The sequence below is a fragment of the Musa acuminata genome, chromosome BXJ1-10 (assembly GCF_036884655.1).
Source record: "Musa acuminata AAA Group cultivar baxijiao chromosome BXJ1-10, Cavendish_Baxijiao_AAA, whole genome shotgun sequence".
NCBI lineage: Eukaryota > Viridiplantae > Streptophyta > Magnoliopsida > Zingiberales > Musaceae > Musa > Musa acuminata.
In genome coordinates this window covers 24,265,330-24,283,025 of record NC_088336.1, presented here as the reverse complement: position 1 = coordinate 24,283,025, position 17,696 = coordinate 24,265,330, and the positions used below count along the sequence as shown (strand labels likewise).

At 35.5% G+C, this 17,696-nt stretch overlaps 2 protein-coding genes across 2 annotated transcripts; both read left to right on the top strand.

Moving 5' to 3' along the window:
• Positions 1-5,079: 5,079 nt before the first annotated feature.
• Positions 5,080-5,622, top strand: LOC135594783 (B3 domain-containing protein At1g05920-like). Its single transcript, XM_065085292.1, has one exon. It carries the CDS (start codon positions 5,080-5,082, stop codon positions 5,620-5,622), a length of 543 nt encoding a protein of 180 aa, XP_064941364.1.
• Positions 5,623-7,874: 2,252 nt separating this feature from the next.
• On the top strand, positions 7,875-8,609 carry LOC135594782 (probable protein phosphatase 2C 8). The gene has a single exon (XM_065085291.1). The coding sequence runs from the start codon at positions 7,875-7,877 to the stop codon at positions 8,607-8,609; it is 735 nt and encodes a 244-aa protein (XP_064941363.1).
• Positions 8,610-17,696: the final 9,087 nt, after the last annotated feature.

The following is a 17,696-nucleotide window of genomic DNA, read 5'->3' as shown; positions in this document are numbered from 1 at the left end:
GTTCTAAAACATCGATGTTTACTTTAAACATATTTTACAATAACAAAATTATGATTCTTCTATGCAACAAGTGAATCTTAGTGCTTGAATGACTTTGAATGTGATTAAACTATGAAAGTTTAAGTTTCAAACATCATATATATTGAGGATAATAAGTTACTTAAGCATGAATGAAGTAAAAAAAAAATTTAAAATATAAATCAAAATGATTGTTATACTAAAACATGCTGAGATGCATAAGTGAGATTGTATTATGAGTTTAGATAAAAAATATATCTTTGTCAAACCAAATTAGACTCAATTAAAGTTATTGAAACCTTATAATTATATTAATAAAAAAAACTTAAGATAAGGTCTAATGGGATTGAACCTTAGACCCCAATATAATCTTTTAAGCACATCTACCTTATTTAACCTCATCATTTTTACCAACATAATAACTCATGACCATGTCTCTTCTTTTTCTCATAAAAATAAGGAAATCCTAACACTAAGGAAGATTGAGATATGCACTATACCTACAATTTGGGTTTTATAGATTTTAGACTAATCTTTTTAGTTGCTTTTGACTGGACCTCGAATTTATCTTTGATTTTTTTGCTATGTTTTACATAAATCTCTTGTAATCTTAAGACCTCTGGTATAATTTTAATCTAAGATTAGTGCATAGTATTATTACTATCCTAATTAGAGGTACGTAGAATCTTCTATTTTCTAAGAATAGTATCTATTTAAACTGAATTGATCCCCTTAGAGATATGATTTATAGTCATAGGTATCCTGCAAGCCAATTACGTAAGTGATGACACATGTGACACGATACACACTCTTTTTGCTTATTATTTATTTAATATATTTTTTTCACTTTATGTTGCCTGTTGCATGTTTGGTGATATCTATGGATCTATGCAATGCAATGAGAATCAGATCGTGATGAGATCACAATAATGAAACCGATTTGCTTTTAATCATAAATCCTAAATAATCTTGGTTATAAGTTACTTGAGAGGGACATCGAGATAACCAAATAGACTAGTGTGTTATATACTCGTCCATATGATAGAGGTGGCTAGTCTCATAGTTGCTATGTGAGGACACTAAGGATATAGTGCAGGTGCTTATTGGAAAATGAGTTCATTGATCGATCCGCTCACGAAATGCTGGATGGTTAATGATACCACATTATCATATAACGATTTCATTATCCTAATGGTGTATCTGGTCCTTAGACTTGAGACATCAAGGATATCCTGTGTAAGTATTCCTCTTTTTGATACTAGACTTATAAGTCTGGAAGTTCCAAATCTAGCATAATCAGTCATTGAGAGTGACAACCAACCTTATTAGGACAATTGAGTGTCGATAGAGGATCATCCACTCTCGGTATCATGAGAGGAATATTCTATGTGTTCTTGCTTAAGCAAATCCATGGTCATGGTCATTTGGATTGAGAGAAAAAGAGTTTTGGGAGAATCCGATTAGAGCGGATTCCCTTATATCGTCTAGGGACCGTAGCGTACTAGCCTAGTACGTCTGTAGTTGATAAGTCGAGTGAATTATTATAAGAGATAATAATTCGCTGACCCAAAAGGAGTTCTAATAGATATGACTCACAGCCAGCTCGATATTGGGCCTAGAGGGTCACACACAGATGGTAAGTGTTGCGACGAGTAGAGGTTCAGATATAATACATCCGCTGAAGCCCATATCTTATTGGATATCTAAAATTTTGATTTTTTTTATTTTTCCACTGTGCATAAGATACTACCCTAAGTTTCCCAACAATAATCAGGTTCTATCCTTTTTATATATTTTAAAAGTTTCCTTAAGGTTCTATGAGATTTGAAATTGAGTGAATATCATATTTGTGTGCCAAGATATAAGATTTATAAGTTTAGATGATTCCAACCTAGTTTCCATATATCAAAATAAGTGTTAGTAGTAAATTAAGAGGGTAATTTAGCCTCCAAATGATTCTATTTTAGGTTAAAATTAGTATATATTTAGTTTTGTATGTCTTCTAGTTTTTTCTAAAATTTTATGATAATTCAATATCATTTGGTCAACTAGAATAGTGAAGTAATTTTTTTTTTTATAAAATTATATGATGGTTTGATTAATACTAACTAGTTTATTTGATTATAGAGTGAATTATTAAAAATTGATTGTGGAATATAGATAATTTTTTAGGTTAAGTATAGTATTTTAAAGAAATTTTATCAAACTTTTTAATAAATTATTATAAATTAATAATTCAAGAGATATGGTTCTTAATTAAGATATCTCATGACCATGTGCTCCTAATTTGATAGGTATATTGCTCTTCACACACTCGATCATTAAAGAATATGATCTTTCATTTGCATCTTCATTTTTTTAATTCAGATAAGTGTAAGTTTAATTCACTATAAAATAGTGATCATATAAATTATCATATTCATAATATATTTTAGAAACCATGTTTCAAATGGTATGATTGTCATGAGCTAGGTAAGAGCTAAATATAAATATATATTTTTTATAAATATATATATATATATATATATATTACGATAAAAATATATTATATGCTGTAAATATGATGATGTGCGATGTAAGAGTATATGTGTTTTCTATAACGTGCGGTGTAGAAGTATACAGATATATTACAACATGCGGTATAGGAGTGTGAATATATATATATATATAGGGACTAGAAGTCCATAAATTTATATTATTTTCTAGATGTGGGTATAAGCATTTTGAATTATTTCAACATAGAATTTTTTTTCTCTTTATTTTTGAATATATTATATTATAGGGTTATGTTTACTAAAGAAATCATGAGATGAAGTGTTTATTGTTAAATATCTTATGTCGATAGTTTTAAAGTATTGTATACATGATATGATATATGTTCACTTAAATAAAACTATAAAGGCTTATGCTTATTGAATCATTACTCACATGGACCCCATTTTACAGGTAAGGATACTCATACCTCATCCAAGTGATTGGGTAGAGAAGTAAGCATGTGCAAGCCCATGCCAACATAGATATCGACGATGACCTTTGGGCATTTTATGTATATAAATTTTTGATATATTATGTTTATATTTTTCTTTGGTTAAATATTATAATAATATATGTATAAAAAATACTATATGTAAAATTTTGGTTAAATTTTGTTTCGTAAGTTAACATGTTCTAATTTTAAGATTATCTATTTTCCGCTACACTTCTATCGATAACAATAATGAAAATTGAAATGTTGTATGGTACTTTAGTTAAGTTACGAGTGAAACTAAGAATAGAATTTTACAATCTAACCTTGCCACCTAACAGAATCACTTCTACCTTCCCAAGGACTCCGGCAATTCGAACATCATCCCCATGCTATCGAACTTAGAAAAGAATGCCCAAAACGAAGAATAGGCCTAACGAAAGAGTTGAGGAGCTAAGTGAATCAGAGACAAGACAGAGGAAGGCAAAGACAATGGGGAGAGAGCATGAGGGGTTGCCGATCATTATATTCACTAGATGCATGTTATTTTACTACTTGGAGCTCATGAATTGGGATGACAATGGATACACCATCATCGAGGGCGAAGAGCTGAAGGTGTTCACTAAGTGAAGTTTCCTGAATGTGAGTAATGAGGTCAAGATATGGGGCTTTGTTGCGGAGGTAACTTTTGCTTTGCATTTAAGAAGTCAACCTTATCTTCGTCCCGTCATTGATCGGATTATGTGAAGATCAGTCATCGAAGAGAAGTACATATTATACGAAGAGCAGTACAGATTTGTTTATAAAAAAGTCATGAAGTAGAGATAGTGAACATTGTACAATCTAACCATTTATGTTTTTTAATAAAATATTTTTTAATGATATTAAAGTGTATATAATATTAAATTTTAATCAAAAATCTATTAAATAGTGTATAATAACACACTAACCAATTGGGCGTCGAACATATCAAGTTAGTTTATAGTAAATTATATTTCATTAAATTGGATGCATTTATTATTTATTGATTCAAAATTTATTTTAAGAAAAGTTTGGCTAATTATCCATCACTGTAAATATTGAAACTAAAAAAAGAGAAAAATGAGAGGATTATAAAAGGAATCTGATATCAAAGAGCAAGAAGGGACCTCACTCACCTCCCATAATGCATCTTTGCTTTAAACCTTTTACAATGACAAATTTTCTATTCTTCTATAAATTCGGAAAAGAGACCATTCGATTCTAACCATGACTCTCATCGTTCCATCAATTTCCTTTATTTTTGCCACCATGTCCTCGTCGAGTTTCTTTTGTAGATAAACATATATATCTCTATGGATATATATGAAGACTTTATTAAGGAAAAGACCTATATGTATCTCTATGTATGATCATGGCATGGGTATATATGTATGTATATAAAAATGTTTTCTATATAAAGATACTTAGGAAAAGACCTTAAAACAAAGAAAGAAACCATAAGTATAAATACTTAAGAAAGAAATAAAAAAACTGACACCAAATTACATGGTTTAATATTTCTTGTCTATAGCCATGGTAAAATCAAAATTTTCATTATATAAGATAAAATTATATATTTCATTAAGTTAATCTCAACTCTAGTATAAATTCAATTAATCTGATATAAATCCTAATGAAATTCTCACTTTTTTTTCCTCATCATTTTCACATCTACTACAAAGAAATTCAAGTATCTCTCACGTTCTCCCATATTAAGACTTGTAGATAAATGAGTGTTTACATGTTTCTTTACTTGGGAAGTATTTTCTACATCTATATCAAGAATCCTTGTTCTCTCTCATAGTGACATTATCTCTTACCATCAACAAATACTTATCAACAATATATATATATATATATATATAGCGATTTCCCTTCTGAAAATAGCTATTTCTTGACACTTACGAAATGGAAACCTATTTGAGTTGTGTGTAAGCATTAAAAATCGAAGTAGGTTTGGAGTTTTCGTACATCACCTCACTCTCTCTGTAAATACACTCCCTTATATATACCGATGGATCTCAACATGAAAGCATCATTTTCACCATTGCTCGCAAGAAAGGGGATACAAAATCATGGAGAAAGGCTCATCGAGTAAACGCAAGACCATCGACGACGATTTCGACGACATACTTGTCATGCCAGAGTGGGTGATCACCTTGGTGACGAAGCAAGGCGGCACCGATGCTCGCTTCATCGGAACCAAGTTAATCGAGAAATTCGACTTCGACGTCCTGAATAAACGCCTCCACCCCCCCAAGCGTTTGGTCGGTGCGAAGCTCATGCCCATGCTTACCGAATTCGAAAAAGCCGCTGCAAGGCTCTCTGACGACGTCGGAGTTGTCAAGGAGCCGGGCCTGCAGGTTACGGTCTTCACCAGGTGCGGCTTCCGCTGCGAGAATTTGGAGCTCACGCGTAATGACATAAGCGGATGGACCGTCATCAAGGGTACGGAGATGCAAGTATTCAGTGCGTGGAGTTCCTTGGAGAAGGGCGACGAGGTCGAGATTTGGGGTTTCCGTCGCGAAGATAAACTCTGCTTCGCCATCGGCAAGTCGGCATCACCCAATATACTTAAACTCTTAGCAAATTTTGGCTTTTCCACAAGCCATAAATGAGCCTTTTAGGTTTCAGTATGAGAATCTTCTTTGTGTCTTTTTTTGTTCTAAAGGGATGTAGTGGAAATTCTAGATTGTTGATTCTGGATATGTTAATATACATTTAATTGTCAGATTCAGATTCAGATTTGCCAAGAAGTGCATGTCCAAGTTGATGATTTTACAGTTGACTTTTAACACAATCCATGTCTATAGCTTTTTCCATTCTTTTTGGTGGTCTAACATAACACATCTGATTGGAGATCTTGACTGCTAATGCTTACGAGTTGGTCTGATGATCTTTTGGGATAACAAAAGGAATATTGATCTTTTGACCTTCGAGCCACAAAGCTGATCGAGATTCTCCCATCGATCAGGTTCCGACTTCTGAGCTCAGCAGGTTGCATGGGGATTGAGACCTGCGTAGGCCTGATCATCCAGTCTCTTCCTCGAATTTCCGCTGTGGAGTACCTCCTGCCTGGCAAAGCCCTTACACTCACCTTGTGGATAGTATTACTCGAAACTATGACAAGTGAAGGGTTCGAATCAAGGATTGTTGAGCCTGTACCTCTTAGCAATATTTGGTATTAGAACCCTCTATAAACACAAAGTTTTGTCTTCCTCTAATTGCGATACCATGAATGATAATATTTTAATAGAAACCGTATGCAAAAGTGACTGAAATAATAAGATATAATGTTACTCTGCTTAGAGATTGAAGACAGTTAAATTCAACTATTGGATTGTGGTAATATTTAATCTCCCTATATGATAACTTTGATTGGTTTTACCGAGACTCAAAAACATTGATTCTTAAATACCTTCCATCACCGCTCAACCTTTTTATTTTATGTACGATAGTTCTGATCAGTCTCACAGACACTCCAACTTCTCTCTATTTTGTTTCAATTTACTCAATTGGAGACGTATCGATATTACTCTAACATCGTACTGACTATTTTTATATACGTAGAGATATTTATGCCTAATGACTATTTTCAGTGAAGTCTCCGATGATATAAAACTATATATATATATATATATATCTCCCCTGATGACTGATGATGGCAAAGCAGAGGTTATCTCCAGCCCATCTCGATCTCATCACCCGCCTTCAGGAAACTCCACTAGCACCTTCAGCAATGGTGTATCCGTTGTTGCCGTCGCAACGCGTGAGCTAAAAGTAACAGCGGAAGATGAACACAATGACCGGCAGCCGCCCGTGCTCTCTCCCTACTGTCTTCTCCTTCCTCTGCCTCACCTCCGGCCCAGCTCCTCGATTCTGTCGTAGGGCCGGCTCTTTAGTCGTCCGAGAAACTTGCAGCGGCTTCTCCGATTCCGATAGCACGGGGATGAGGGTCGCCGGAGTCCTTGGGAATGTGGAAGCGATTCTGAGCGACGAGGTGGGCATCTTGACGGTCATTGTCGATGAAGAGGACATCGTTGCCGCCCTCCGCTAAGTGTTTTACTCACTCTGGGATAATGCGAACGTCGTCGTACATGACATCGCGTTTCTTGGATGAGTCTTTCTCGATGATCTTTAACCGCGATTTTGAGCCAAAGCATCGACGCTCCCAGTGATCTCTCGGAGTTGTTAATGCCACCTGAACTCTCTCTCTCTCTCTCTGGCTCGCTTCCTTTCTCTTCTTTACTGGCTACGCTTCCCTTGACTTGAATGAGAAGCCGCGCTGTACGTAACGGCAGCAAAACAACCTTGTTCATGTCTCTTGCCTCGACAGGACACGGGACGCACTGGTGCACGCGCCGCCCGCCCCAGTTCCCCACCACCACGCGTGTAACGGCGCCAAAGCCCTCCGGGCGACCCTCCCTACCCCCAACCCGCGCCTAACGCCCCCATGGCCCGCTGACCCGAGGAAGTAGCCTCAAAAGGGACCCCGATGGCCGGAGACCGGCGCAACGTGTCCGGCTCTTTAGATCCCCACCGTCCACGCCCTCCTGTCTAGCGATTTATATTGCGGAGCTCGGGTTCTGGCGGCCCACTGCAGGCCCAGCACACGCGGATGGCATCCGGTGGATCCCGGGCTATCCGACGGCCCGGCGTGGCTCCTGGCCCTGCGCTTTCCAGGTGTTACATTATAATATAAACGCGTCAGACAGCTTCGGCCTACGCTCGGCACATCAAACTCCCCGAGCGTAACGGCCGGCGTCTCTCGTATCAATATAAAACGGCATGGTGTGCGCCGCAGCACAGCAAACGTCGCAGCCGCGGACACAGCCTGAGTCGGAAGGGCCACGTCACATAAGTTTCCAAAATGGAGGGGACCAGCAACACCAACACAAGCAACCACCACCGCCGCTGCCGGGACCGCCGCTCCCGCCCCCAGAACCTTAACCCCCATAAGCGCATCCGCGAAGAGGGCGAGAGCTCTGGTTCCGCCTGCAGCATCTCCCCTGCGGCCCCCCCCGTCCGCCAGCCCTCCGAGGACGACGGCGGCGGGGAGACTGAGGCAGAGGGCGCGGCTGACGGCTTCGTGATCCTCCTCGCCGAGCCCGTGCCGTCGAGGCGCGTGCGGGACGCGCACTGCCCGTCGCACGGATCTGTATCCCTAGTGGGAAGGCGGAGGAACATGGAGGACGCAGTGGTCGAGGTGACGGGGTTCGCGGCGGGCGGGTACGGATACTTCGCGGTGTACGATGGGCACGGAGGAGCAACAGTAGCGCAGGCGTGCCGAGACAGGCTGCACGTGGCGGTCGCAGAAGAGGTGGGGCGGCGGAGGGCAGCGGGGGAGGGGGAGGGGGTGGACATGTGGAGGCGGGCGTTGGTAGCGGGGTTCGCGCGGGTGGATGCGGAGGTGATGGGGGAGACAAGGCAGCTGCGACAGGGGATGGTGGGGTCGACAGCGGTGGTGGCGGTGGTGGCGGAGAAGTGGATAATAGTGGCCAACTGCGGTGACTCCAGGGCTGTGCTCTCACGTGGCGGAGTGGCCGTGCCCCTCTCCATCGATCACAAGGTCTACTTCTTCCTTCCTATTCCTTTCTTTCTCTAGGAGGGGAAGAAAGGAAACTTATTTTAGGCTTCCCTATTATTTTTATTCTCTTAAAATTGTGAGTATATGCTTTATTACATGTGATTCTGATATACTATATAACTTTAATATTGTGTAGTCTGTTCTTAGCCCTCTAATGCAGAATAGTAGACAAACTTCTTCATGTGTTATTTTATGCTTCTGCATGTTGATTCCCAAAATGCTCCTCATTTTCTCAAGTAGATCAGTATGTTGGGTCTGACTCAAACCTGCAAAGATATATTGTGGTAAGCTTCTTAAGTTTTATGTTGCTATAAAGAATTCTGAGGGTAAGTTATTGTTATTATTCCTTTTTGTTATTCTTAGGATAAGTTATTGTCATTCCTGAACTGCCCTTGCATGACATGATTCCAGCAAGTGCTTGTTCCTGTAGTCCTGTAATGATGTAGATTGGGGCTCTTAAGAATTGCTGGGATGGCAGACTGCAGATGCAAATTTATGGAAGAGAAAGGGGCTGAGCAGCTAGGACCACGAGGTCCCACTCTATATAGCATAAAGTTATCATACTTGTAAGGAAAAAAAAGGCTAATTTATTAATCATAACATATATATATATTTCTGCTAGGCTTGTTCCTGTAGTCTCGTACTTTCTGCTATTATCATAATATATATGTATAATCTTACATCGTATATCATAATATATACATATATATTTCTATATCGTATGTTATAATATATAGGTAAACTCTCAACGATGCATGTCATAATAACATTAACATATGTGCACACCCACATCATAAGTTATAATATATGTATGCACTCTCTACACGTCATAATTTATATATGTACTATCATACTATACGTTATAATATATACATATATTCTTACACCATATATCATAGCATATATGTGCATCGTACGTCATAATATATTCGTATATTATAGAAGACATACGTACTCTTACACCATACATTATCATATATGCATGCATACAAGATATTTTTATCATAATTCATATATTTTTATGCTTACAAAATACAAACACTCACATTTAGCTCATGACAATCATATCATTCGAAATATACTTTCGAAAATATATTAGGTATATGATGATTTATATGATCACTATTATGCAGTAAATTAAACTTATTTTTACATGATTAAACTAAAAAATAAATATTAGAATGAAAGACTATGTTCCTTAATTATCAATATGCTAGAGAGCGATACACCTATCAAATTGGGAGTATAAGGTTATGAGATGTCTTAATTAAGAACTTGACATATTTAATTATTGGTTTATAATAATTGGGAGTATAAGCAGAATAAATGCAGTTTTGTTTTACATGTGAAGAATTTAAAAAAATATATTCAAAAATTAAATATTAATTTGAAGTCTATGATACTCAAAAGTAATTGAAAAAATTAGCCCATAATATATAAAATAGAAACCCTAAGTATAAAAATAGAAGAATTGAGTTTTTCTTATCTCGGTCTTCCTTAGAGTTGGGGTTTCTTAGCCTTCATAAGAAAAGCCAAGAGAATAACCGGAGAATGAGAGAAAAAGTTGTGGGTTATTAGATTGCTAAGGTCTAGGATTCAATATCGTTAGACCTTATTTAATTTTTTTTTCTTTTCCTAATATAATTCTAATACTATAGCAATTTCATTTGAATTTAATTTAGTTTGGCAAAAAAAAACTATTTTTTTGTATAAACTTATCTTTCAATCTCACTTATATATCTTAATATTTAGTATAATACTCATCTTTGATTTGTATCTTCATATTTAGTATAATACTCCTCTTTGATTTGTATCTTCATTTAATTTTTCATTCCTATATCTATGCTTAAGTAGCTCATTATCCTTCACATACATAATATTTAAAACATAAACTTCCTTACCTTAATCATGATCAAACTAATTCAAGCCTTAACGTATGCTTTCATACCATGCTAGAGTGGGTGAGCAACTTGACGATGGCGAAGGGCGACACCGATGTTCGCTTCATCACAACTAAGGCCATCGAGAACTCCAACCTCGTCTCTTAGTAAAATTGCTTCCACCTTCCCAATGACTCCGTCAAGACAAAGTGAAAGAATATTTAATATAGTATTATTATACTTATTAGACTTATTGACTTATTTTAAAATTCATAATTATGTATAAAATACTTTTTAAAATTTTTAAAATTTAATTAGGTAAAATTATTTTTAAATAAATTTTATTTTATTTATTTTGATTTTAATTTTTATATATCTTATCAATTAGTGGGTAAAATGAGAGAATATTAGATTGTGTGACCCTATTTAAATTAGGTAAGATGTATTATAAATCTAATTAAATTTTGATTATGGTTATCGTCAAATAAAAGGAAAGTCTAATTATGACATGATTGCCTTAATGGTAAGAGCTCTCTTAATTATCATATTAATTATCATGTTAGACTCTCGCCTATAAAATGATAGGACCTCCTAATGATGAATCATCAGAAATTTAGATTATAAATCTATTCTCAATCTCTCTGGGTCCCTATTTCATTGCTTATAATTATCCTGTGAAAAATAGGAAGAAAGAGAAGGTGATTCTAGCTCACATTGTAAATCAAATTCGATGATAACGGTGCATTTTTAGATCCAATAAAGATTTTTTGAATAACATCAAAAGGTATACAATCCTGATCTTATTCATTGTTATTTGATTTCGATTCATGCATTAAAGTTTTTCTATAACATAAGCATTTTTATTTATTTTTATGCTTATATAGTCCAGAGATAAAAATATATTTACTAATCCACCAAGTATAGTGATTTATTCTACAGAGATAATGATAATCTTTCTAAAATAGTTTTTTAAAAATAAAGGATTTGATATTTTTACCTCGTATTCATGATCCAATAAAGTATAACAAGAGATATATCTAGAACTATTTCATGCAAACAAAATGATGATACTAGGGAAAACTACTAACGCTTCAAGTTGATCTATATAGTCTTATCGCTTGTCATGTATCATACAACAACACAATCATTGTTATATCCGCTAGTGATTATAAAGTTCAATCATAGAAGATAACATAGATATCATCTACTTTACGACCCAATTTAGATTCAATGATAATATATACTTACTTATAAACAGTTATCAAGCATTGTTGGGCAAACTGAAAACCATCATCAATCAAGAATTTTATATCAAAAAAGGTAATATCTACTCATTTACAAGACTTATAATTTTCATTCAGATTCTCATTTTTAATAGTAGATTTTGACGCGGAGTAGGAAACACTACTTAGTCTTTATTAAGATTCAGAATCCGCGCATTGGCTTCGGAATTGCAGACATCCTAATCTCTTCTTCACTGAATCTCACTATCTTCTGTACTACTCTTTCTCTTTGTTTGTTATGACACCTTTTCTGTTTGTTTTGACAAAGGTGGATGCTCGAGGTGGTTCAAGATCATGGAGAGAGACTCATCCAATAAACACAAGAGCGCCGGCGACGACGACGTTCGCCTTCATGCCATGCCCGAGTGGGTGAGCAACTTGACAAGGGTGGAGGGCGGCACCGATGTCCGCTTCATCGCGACCAAGACCATCGGGAACTCCGACCTCGTCTCAGACCAGAATTGCTTCCACCTTCCTGAGGACTCCGTCAAGGCGAATCTCATTCCCATGCTATCGGAATCCGAAAGGGGCGCTGCAAGCCTCTTGGAGGACGACAGAAAGAGGAGCAGGCCCAACGACAGAGTTGCGCAGATGGGCAAACCCGTGGAAGGGAGGGAGCACGGGGGGCTGCCGGTTACGGTGTTCCCCAAGTGCAGGTTCCGCTGCTACTTGGAGCTCACGCGTTGTGACTGCAACGGAGACACTGTCATCAAGGGCAAGGAGCTGAAGGTCTTCAACCTATGGAGTGCCCTGAAGGCGGGTGATGAGGTCGACGTATGGGGCTTCCGTCGAGAAGGTAAACTCTGCTTCACCATCGGGAAATCGACCTCATCATCATCAAGCTCTTGATTGTGTTAAGCGGCGAACAGCACATACTATAGACTCTTGGCTTATCCCAAGAGAAGTCTTAGTATGAGATGCAGGATGTTGATCTTATATATGTTAAAAGGACATTTAATGTCAAAATAATCATCTACATTTGATTTCTAATGGAATCCATTGTCTGTAGCTTTTTCCACTCTTTTGGTAATGTTTAAAAACAACATATATATATATATATATATATATATATATATATATATATATATATATATATATACTAATTAGAAATAGAATATAGAGGATCAAACTCATAGTCTAATCAAGATGCAGAAGATCACATATTCAGTTCTTTTTATGAGAGTATGTATGCTTAAGAAGCCTTTGGGACATCAACATCTACAAGATTTTTTCCATGTAGCTTCGTTGAACAATTATTCATTGATATGTTATCATGACATGTAATATACACCACTGAATAATATTTTCGGAGAGAGAGAAAGAGTGAGAGATTGATATCATTAAATAAAATAATATTCTCCTATTTTAATTGGATAAATTGGAAATAGCACCCATCACCAAGCGTGATTCTTGACATTTTAATATGTAATATACACCACTTGCAATTGGAGAGAGATGAAAATGTTACAAATAACAAATGAGATGTGATGATCCTTCAAGATGTGGCCGTTGTGATCCCAAAAAAGACTGCCTCATGTATTCACGAAGCCTATAAGAACACCAACTAATAGAGCTTGATTTTATAGGAAGTTCAAAATAATAGAAAGCGAGATGCAAATCTTCTTCGATACTTAAGTTAGCAAAAGATTCTTATGATTCGGTATGCGCTAAGTCTTTAAAATGATTAGCTTGAATTAAACGAGAATATGAGATGATCTAAGATGATGTCTGTGTTCTTCTAATAGTATACCAATCTAATATTGAAGAAAATTATACGAAATTGAATTATGATTAAGAGAATCGAAGACTGAGTTATACGTAGCATATACACCGTATGCGAGAATCATGAGTTTGCTCATTATTAATATATTAGGAGTTAAAGTGTCATAATGTTGAGTTGGCATCCTCGTATTAATAAGGTATGGATCATATGTTATTGAGATATTAACAATTCTTTGATTGTTTAATCAATTATTTTTAATATAATTTTCAATGCCTTTGGAATGAGATAATAAGGCCAAAGTACAAGAAAATAACTAATGAAACAATAAATTACATGGTATTTTCTAATGATATCAATTAGTTATCTCTAAATCAAAGTCCTAGAAAATAAAATTGGATCCTACTCAAACTATGATCCAATCGAAATTATTATTTTTTCTTCGAAGTCAAATTACGTACTTACATATAAGCAAAATTATGTTGACTATCAAATCGAATAAATGCAACACTGTTACGACTCTAATCGAATAAATGCAACACTGTTACGACTCTCTCTCTCTCTCTCTCTCTCTCTCTCTCTCAAATCACATTCTTTTTCCTTGGTGAAAACATTTCCCCTTTCCTGTTCTCAATATCTACTTGTGTAGAGACAGGAGGAAAGAGAGGAGGCATTGATCAAAACCTCTTGTTCTTAATTTCTTTCTTTTTCGTTCTCTCCCTCTCGCTGTCATCAATTTCCTATATTTCTTCTCCTAATGGTCTTCCTCTTTTGGCTTCCAATCACCATGGAAACCTAATAAATTCTTGTGTCGATTATTATAATCTTGACAGCTGCGTGCGGTCTTTCTTGCTGTTTAATCGCCTGATCACCTAACAAAAAGGAGCGAGAGAAGTTCCTTGTAATGCCCGAGAATAAATTCATCACTAATGAAAATAATATTTAAAATAAGATGCAAATTATCAATCATCAGTGCCAATATCAAAAAGAGAAAAGGTAAGTAAAAGAAGATTAACTAAAATAATCCGATATCAAAAAGATAATACACATTCATTTACAAGGCTACAATGCCCATCTAGATTTCAATTTTCACAAGAATCTATGCTTCCGAGAATAAGCAATTCTTGACACAGAATAGGAAACACTACTTAATTCTGTGTTAGAATTCAGAATCCATACGAGTTTCATATTTTCATACTTCACCTTGCTCTCACTGCCTTCTTTTCTTAGTTGTTCCTACAAAGATGGAAGTTGAAATCGATTCAAGATCATGGAGAAAGGCTCAACAAAGAAACCCAAGCATGCCATGGACGATGATGTCCACATTCATCCCATACCTGTGTCGGTGAGCAACTTGGCAAGGGCAGAGGAGGGTACCGATGTTTGCTTTATTATGATCAAGATGGTTAAAAAGTTCATATAAATAAGATGTATATATTTTGAGTGATATGATTTATGATATTTATGTTTTATAAATATGATAAATAATATGCTCATATTCTTGATTTTTAAAGTTGAAATACATGCTTTTCAAAAATGCTATTCTCGATGTTCTACGAGCATAAGAATGGACGTTTACCTTAAATATATTTTACAACAAAAAATTTATAATTCTTTGATACAATAAACTTAAGTGTACTGGCACATTTGAGTATGAGATTAAATTATGATAATAAATATATATATATATATATAATGACTAGATGTGACGAGTGAATTGTGATCGACCTTAAGTGAATCTTAATGCTAGGATGAGTTTGAACATGATTAAACTAAGAAAATTTATATTTCAAACACCATATATGTTGAGGATAATAAGTTACTCAAGCATGAATGAAGTAAAAAAAAAATCAAAATATAAATCAAAATGATTGTTATACTAAAAAATATTGAGATAAATTGTATGATGAGTTTTGATAAAAATATATATCTTTTTCAAATCAAATTAGACTCAATTAAAGTTATTGAAACCTTATAATTATATTAATAAAAAAATTTAAAATAAGGTGGAGTGAACCTTAGACCCCAATATAATCTTTTAAATACATCTACCTTATTTTAGCCTCATCCTTTTTACCAACCTAATAACTCATGATTATTTCTCTTCTTCTTCTTATGAAAGTAAATCCCAATACTAAGAAAGATTGAGATATGCAAAACGTAATCTTTTTCTTGCTATACCTACAATTTGGGTTTTATATATTTTAGACTAATCTTTTTAACTGCTTTTGACTAGATCTCAATTTTATCTTTGATTTTTTGATATATTTTATATAAATCTCTTGTAATCTTAAGACCTTTGGTATAATTTTAATCTAAGATTAGTGCATAGTATTATTACTATCCCAATTAGAGGTACTCAGAATCCTTTATTTTCTAAGAAAAGCATCTACTTAAGTTGAATTAACCCCCCTTAAGGATATGATTATTAGTCATAGGTGTCATACAAGTCAATTACGTAAGTGATGACATGTGTGACACGATACACACTTTTTTTTGCTTATTATTTATTTAGTATTTTTTTCTTATTTTATGTTACCTATTGCATATATGGTGACGTCTATGGATCTGTGCAATGAGAATCAGATCATGATGAGATCACAATAATGATATCGATTTGCCTTTAAACATAAACTTTAAATAATCCTAGTTATAGGTTACTCGAGAGGGACATTAAAATAACCATACATACTAGTTTGTTGTATACCCATTCATATGATGGAGGTGGCTAGTCTCATAGCTACTCATGTGATGACACTAAGAATATAGTGCAAATGCTTATTGGAGAATGAGTTCATTGATCGATCCGCTCACAGAATGCTGGATGGTTAATGATACCACATTGTCAGATAATGATTCTATCATCCTAGTGGTGTATTTGGCCCTTAGACTTGAGACACCAAGGATGTCATGTATAAATACTTCTCTCTTTGATACTAGACTTATAAGTTTAAAAGTTCTAGATCTAGCATAATTGATCATCGGGAGTGACAGTTAATCTTATTAGGACAATTGAGTGTTGATAGAGGATTATCCACTCTCGGTGTCATGAGAGAAATATTCTATGTGTTCTTGCTTAAGCAAATCCCTAGTCAGGGTCATTTGAATTGAGAGAAAAAAAGTTTTGGGAGAATCCGATTAGAGCGAGACTTGAGTAGAAATCGTATGAGCCCGAAAACACCATGCCCGGTATACGGTCTTTGAGATATTAGATGGATGAGGGACTATAAATATATGGTAACTTAGGCTAGACATATCCAATAGATTAGATTCCCCTATATCGTTTGGGGACTACAACATAGTGGCCTAGTACGTCCGTAGTCGATGAGTCGAGTGAATTATTATAAGAGATAATAATTCACTACGTTAGAAGGAGTTCTGATATATATGACTCACGGCCAGCTCGATATTGGGTCTAGAGGGTCATACACATATGGTAAGTGTTACGACAAGTAGAGGTTCAAATATGAGACATTCGCTGAAGCTCCTATCTTATTAGTTATCCAGTAAGCCTTTGAACTATTGGATCTTGTGGATAATATACAATAAGAGTCAATGAGAGATTATTGGATAGAGATTCATTAATCTAAGAGGCTTGAGTATTTGGATAGTGATCCAGTACCTAATAGGGCAGAAACCATCATGGTTAAATTGATAAGAACCTATATAAATAGAAGGGAGCCAAAAAGAATAGGCTAGACCCTTTTTTATTGCCACCTCCTATATTCTTCTCTCTCTCTCCTTCTTAACCAACGGCCCCAATTTAGGGCGTATGGATAGCAACAAGGGTCGACCCCTTCTTCATCGCGTGATATGCATGGAAAGGAGGATTGTGTAGCGATTTAAGAAGTGTCTTCGTAGCGCCTGTCATGTGGATCACCACTAGAGATGAGGACAATTGACATCCTTCATCCTCTCTCATAGATTTGTAGGTTTTCAGGGATATACGATCTCCCTAGGTAACACATCTTTCATATGCATAGTTTTTCGATTTTATGTTTTTTCCCATACTAATCTTCGCACGACAATGAGAAACTATTTTCTATCGAAAATCTAAGATTTTAATTTTTTTTTTCGCTATACATATGATGCTACCCTAGATTTCCCAACAATAATTAGGTTCTATCCTTTTGATATATTTTAAATGTTCCCTTAAAGTTCTATAAGATTTGAAATTGAGTGAATACCACGCCAAGATTCCAACCTAGTTTCAATAGATAAG

Excerpts from the sequence above, each read along its gene's own strand:
- LOC135594782 (XM_065085291.1), top strand. The coding sequence starts at position 7,875 with ATGGAGGGGACCAGCAACACCAACACAAGCAACCACCACCGCCGCTGC.
- LOC135594783 (XM_065085292.1), top strand. The coding sequence starts at position 5,080 with ATGGAGAAAGGCTCATCGAGTAAACGCAAGACCATCGACGACGATTTC.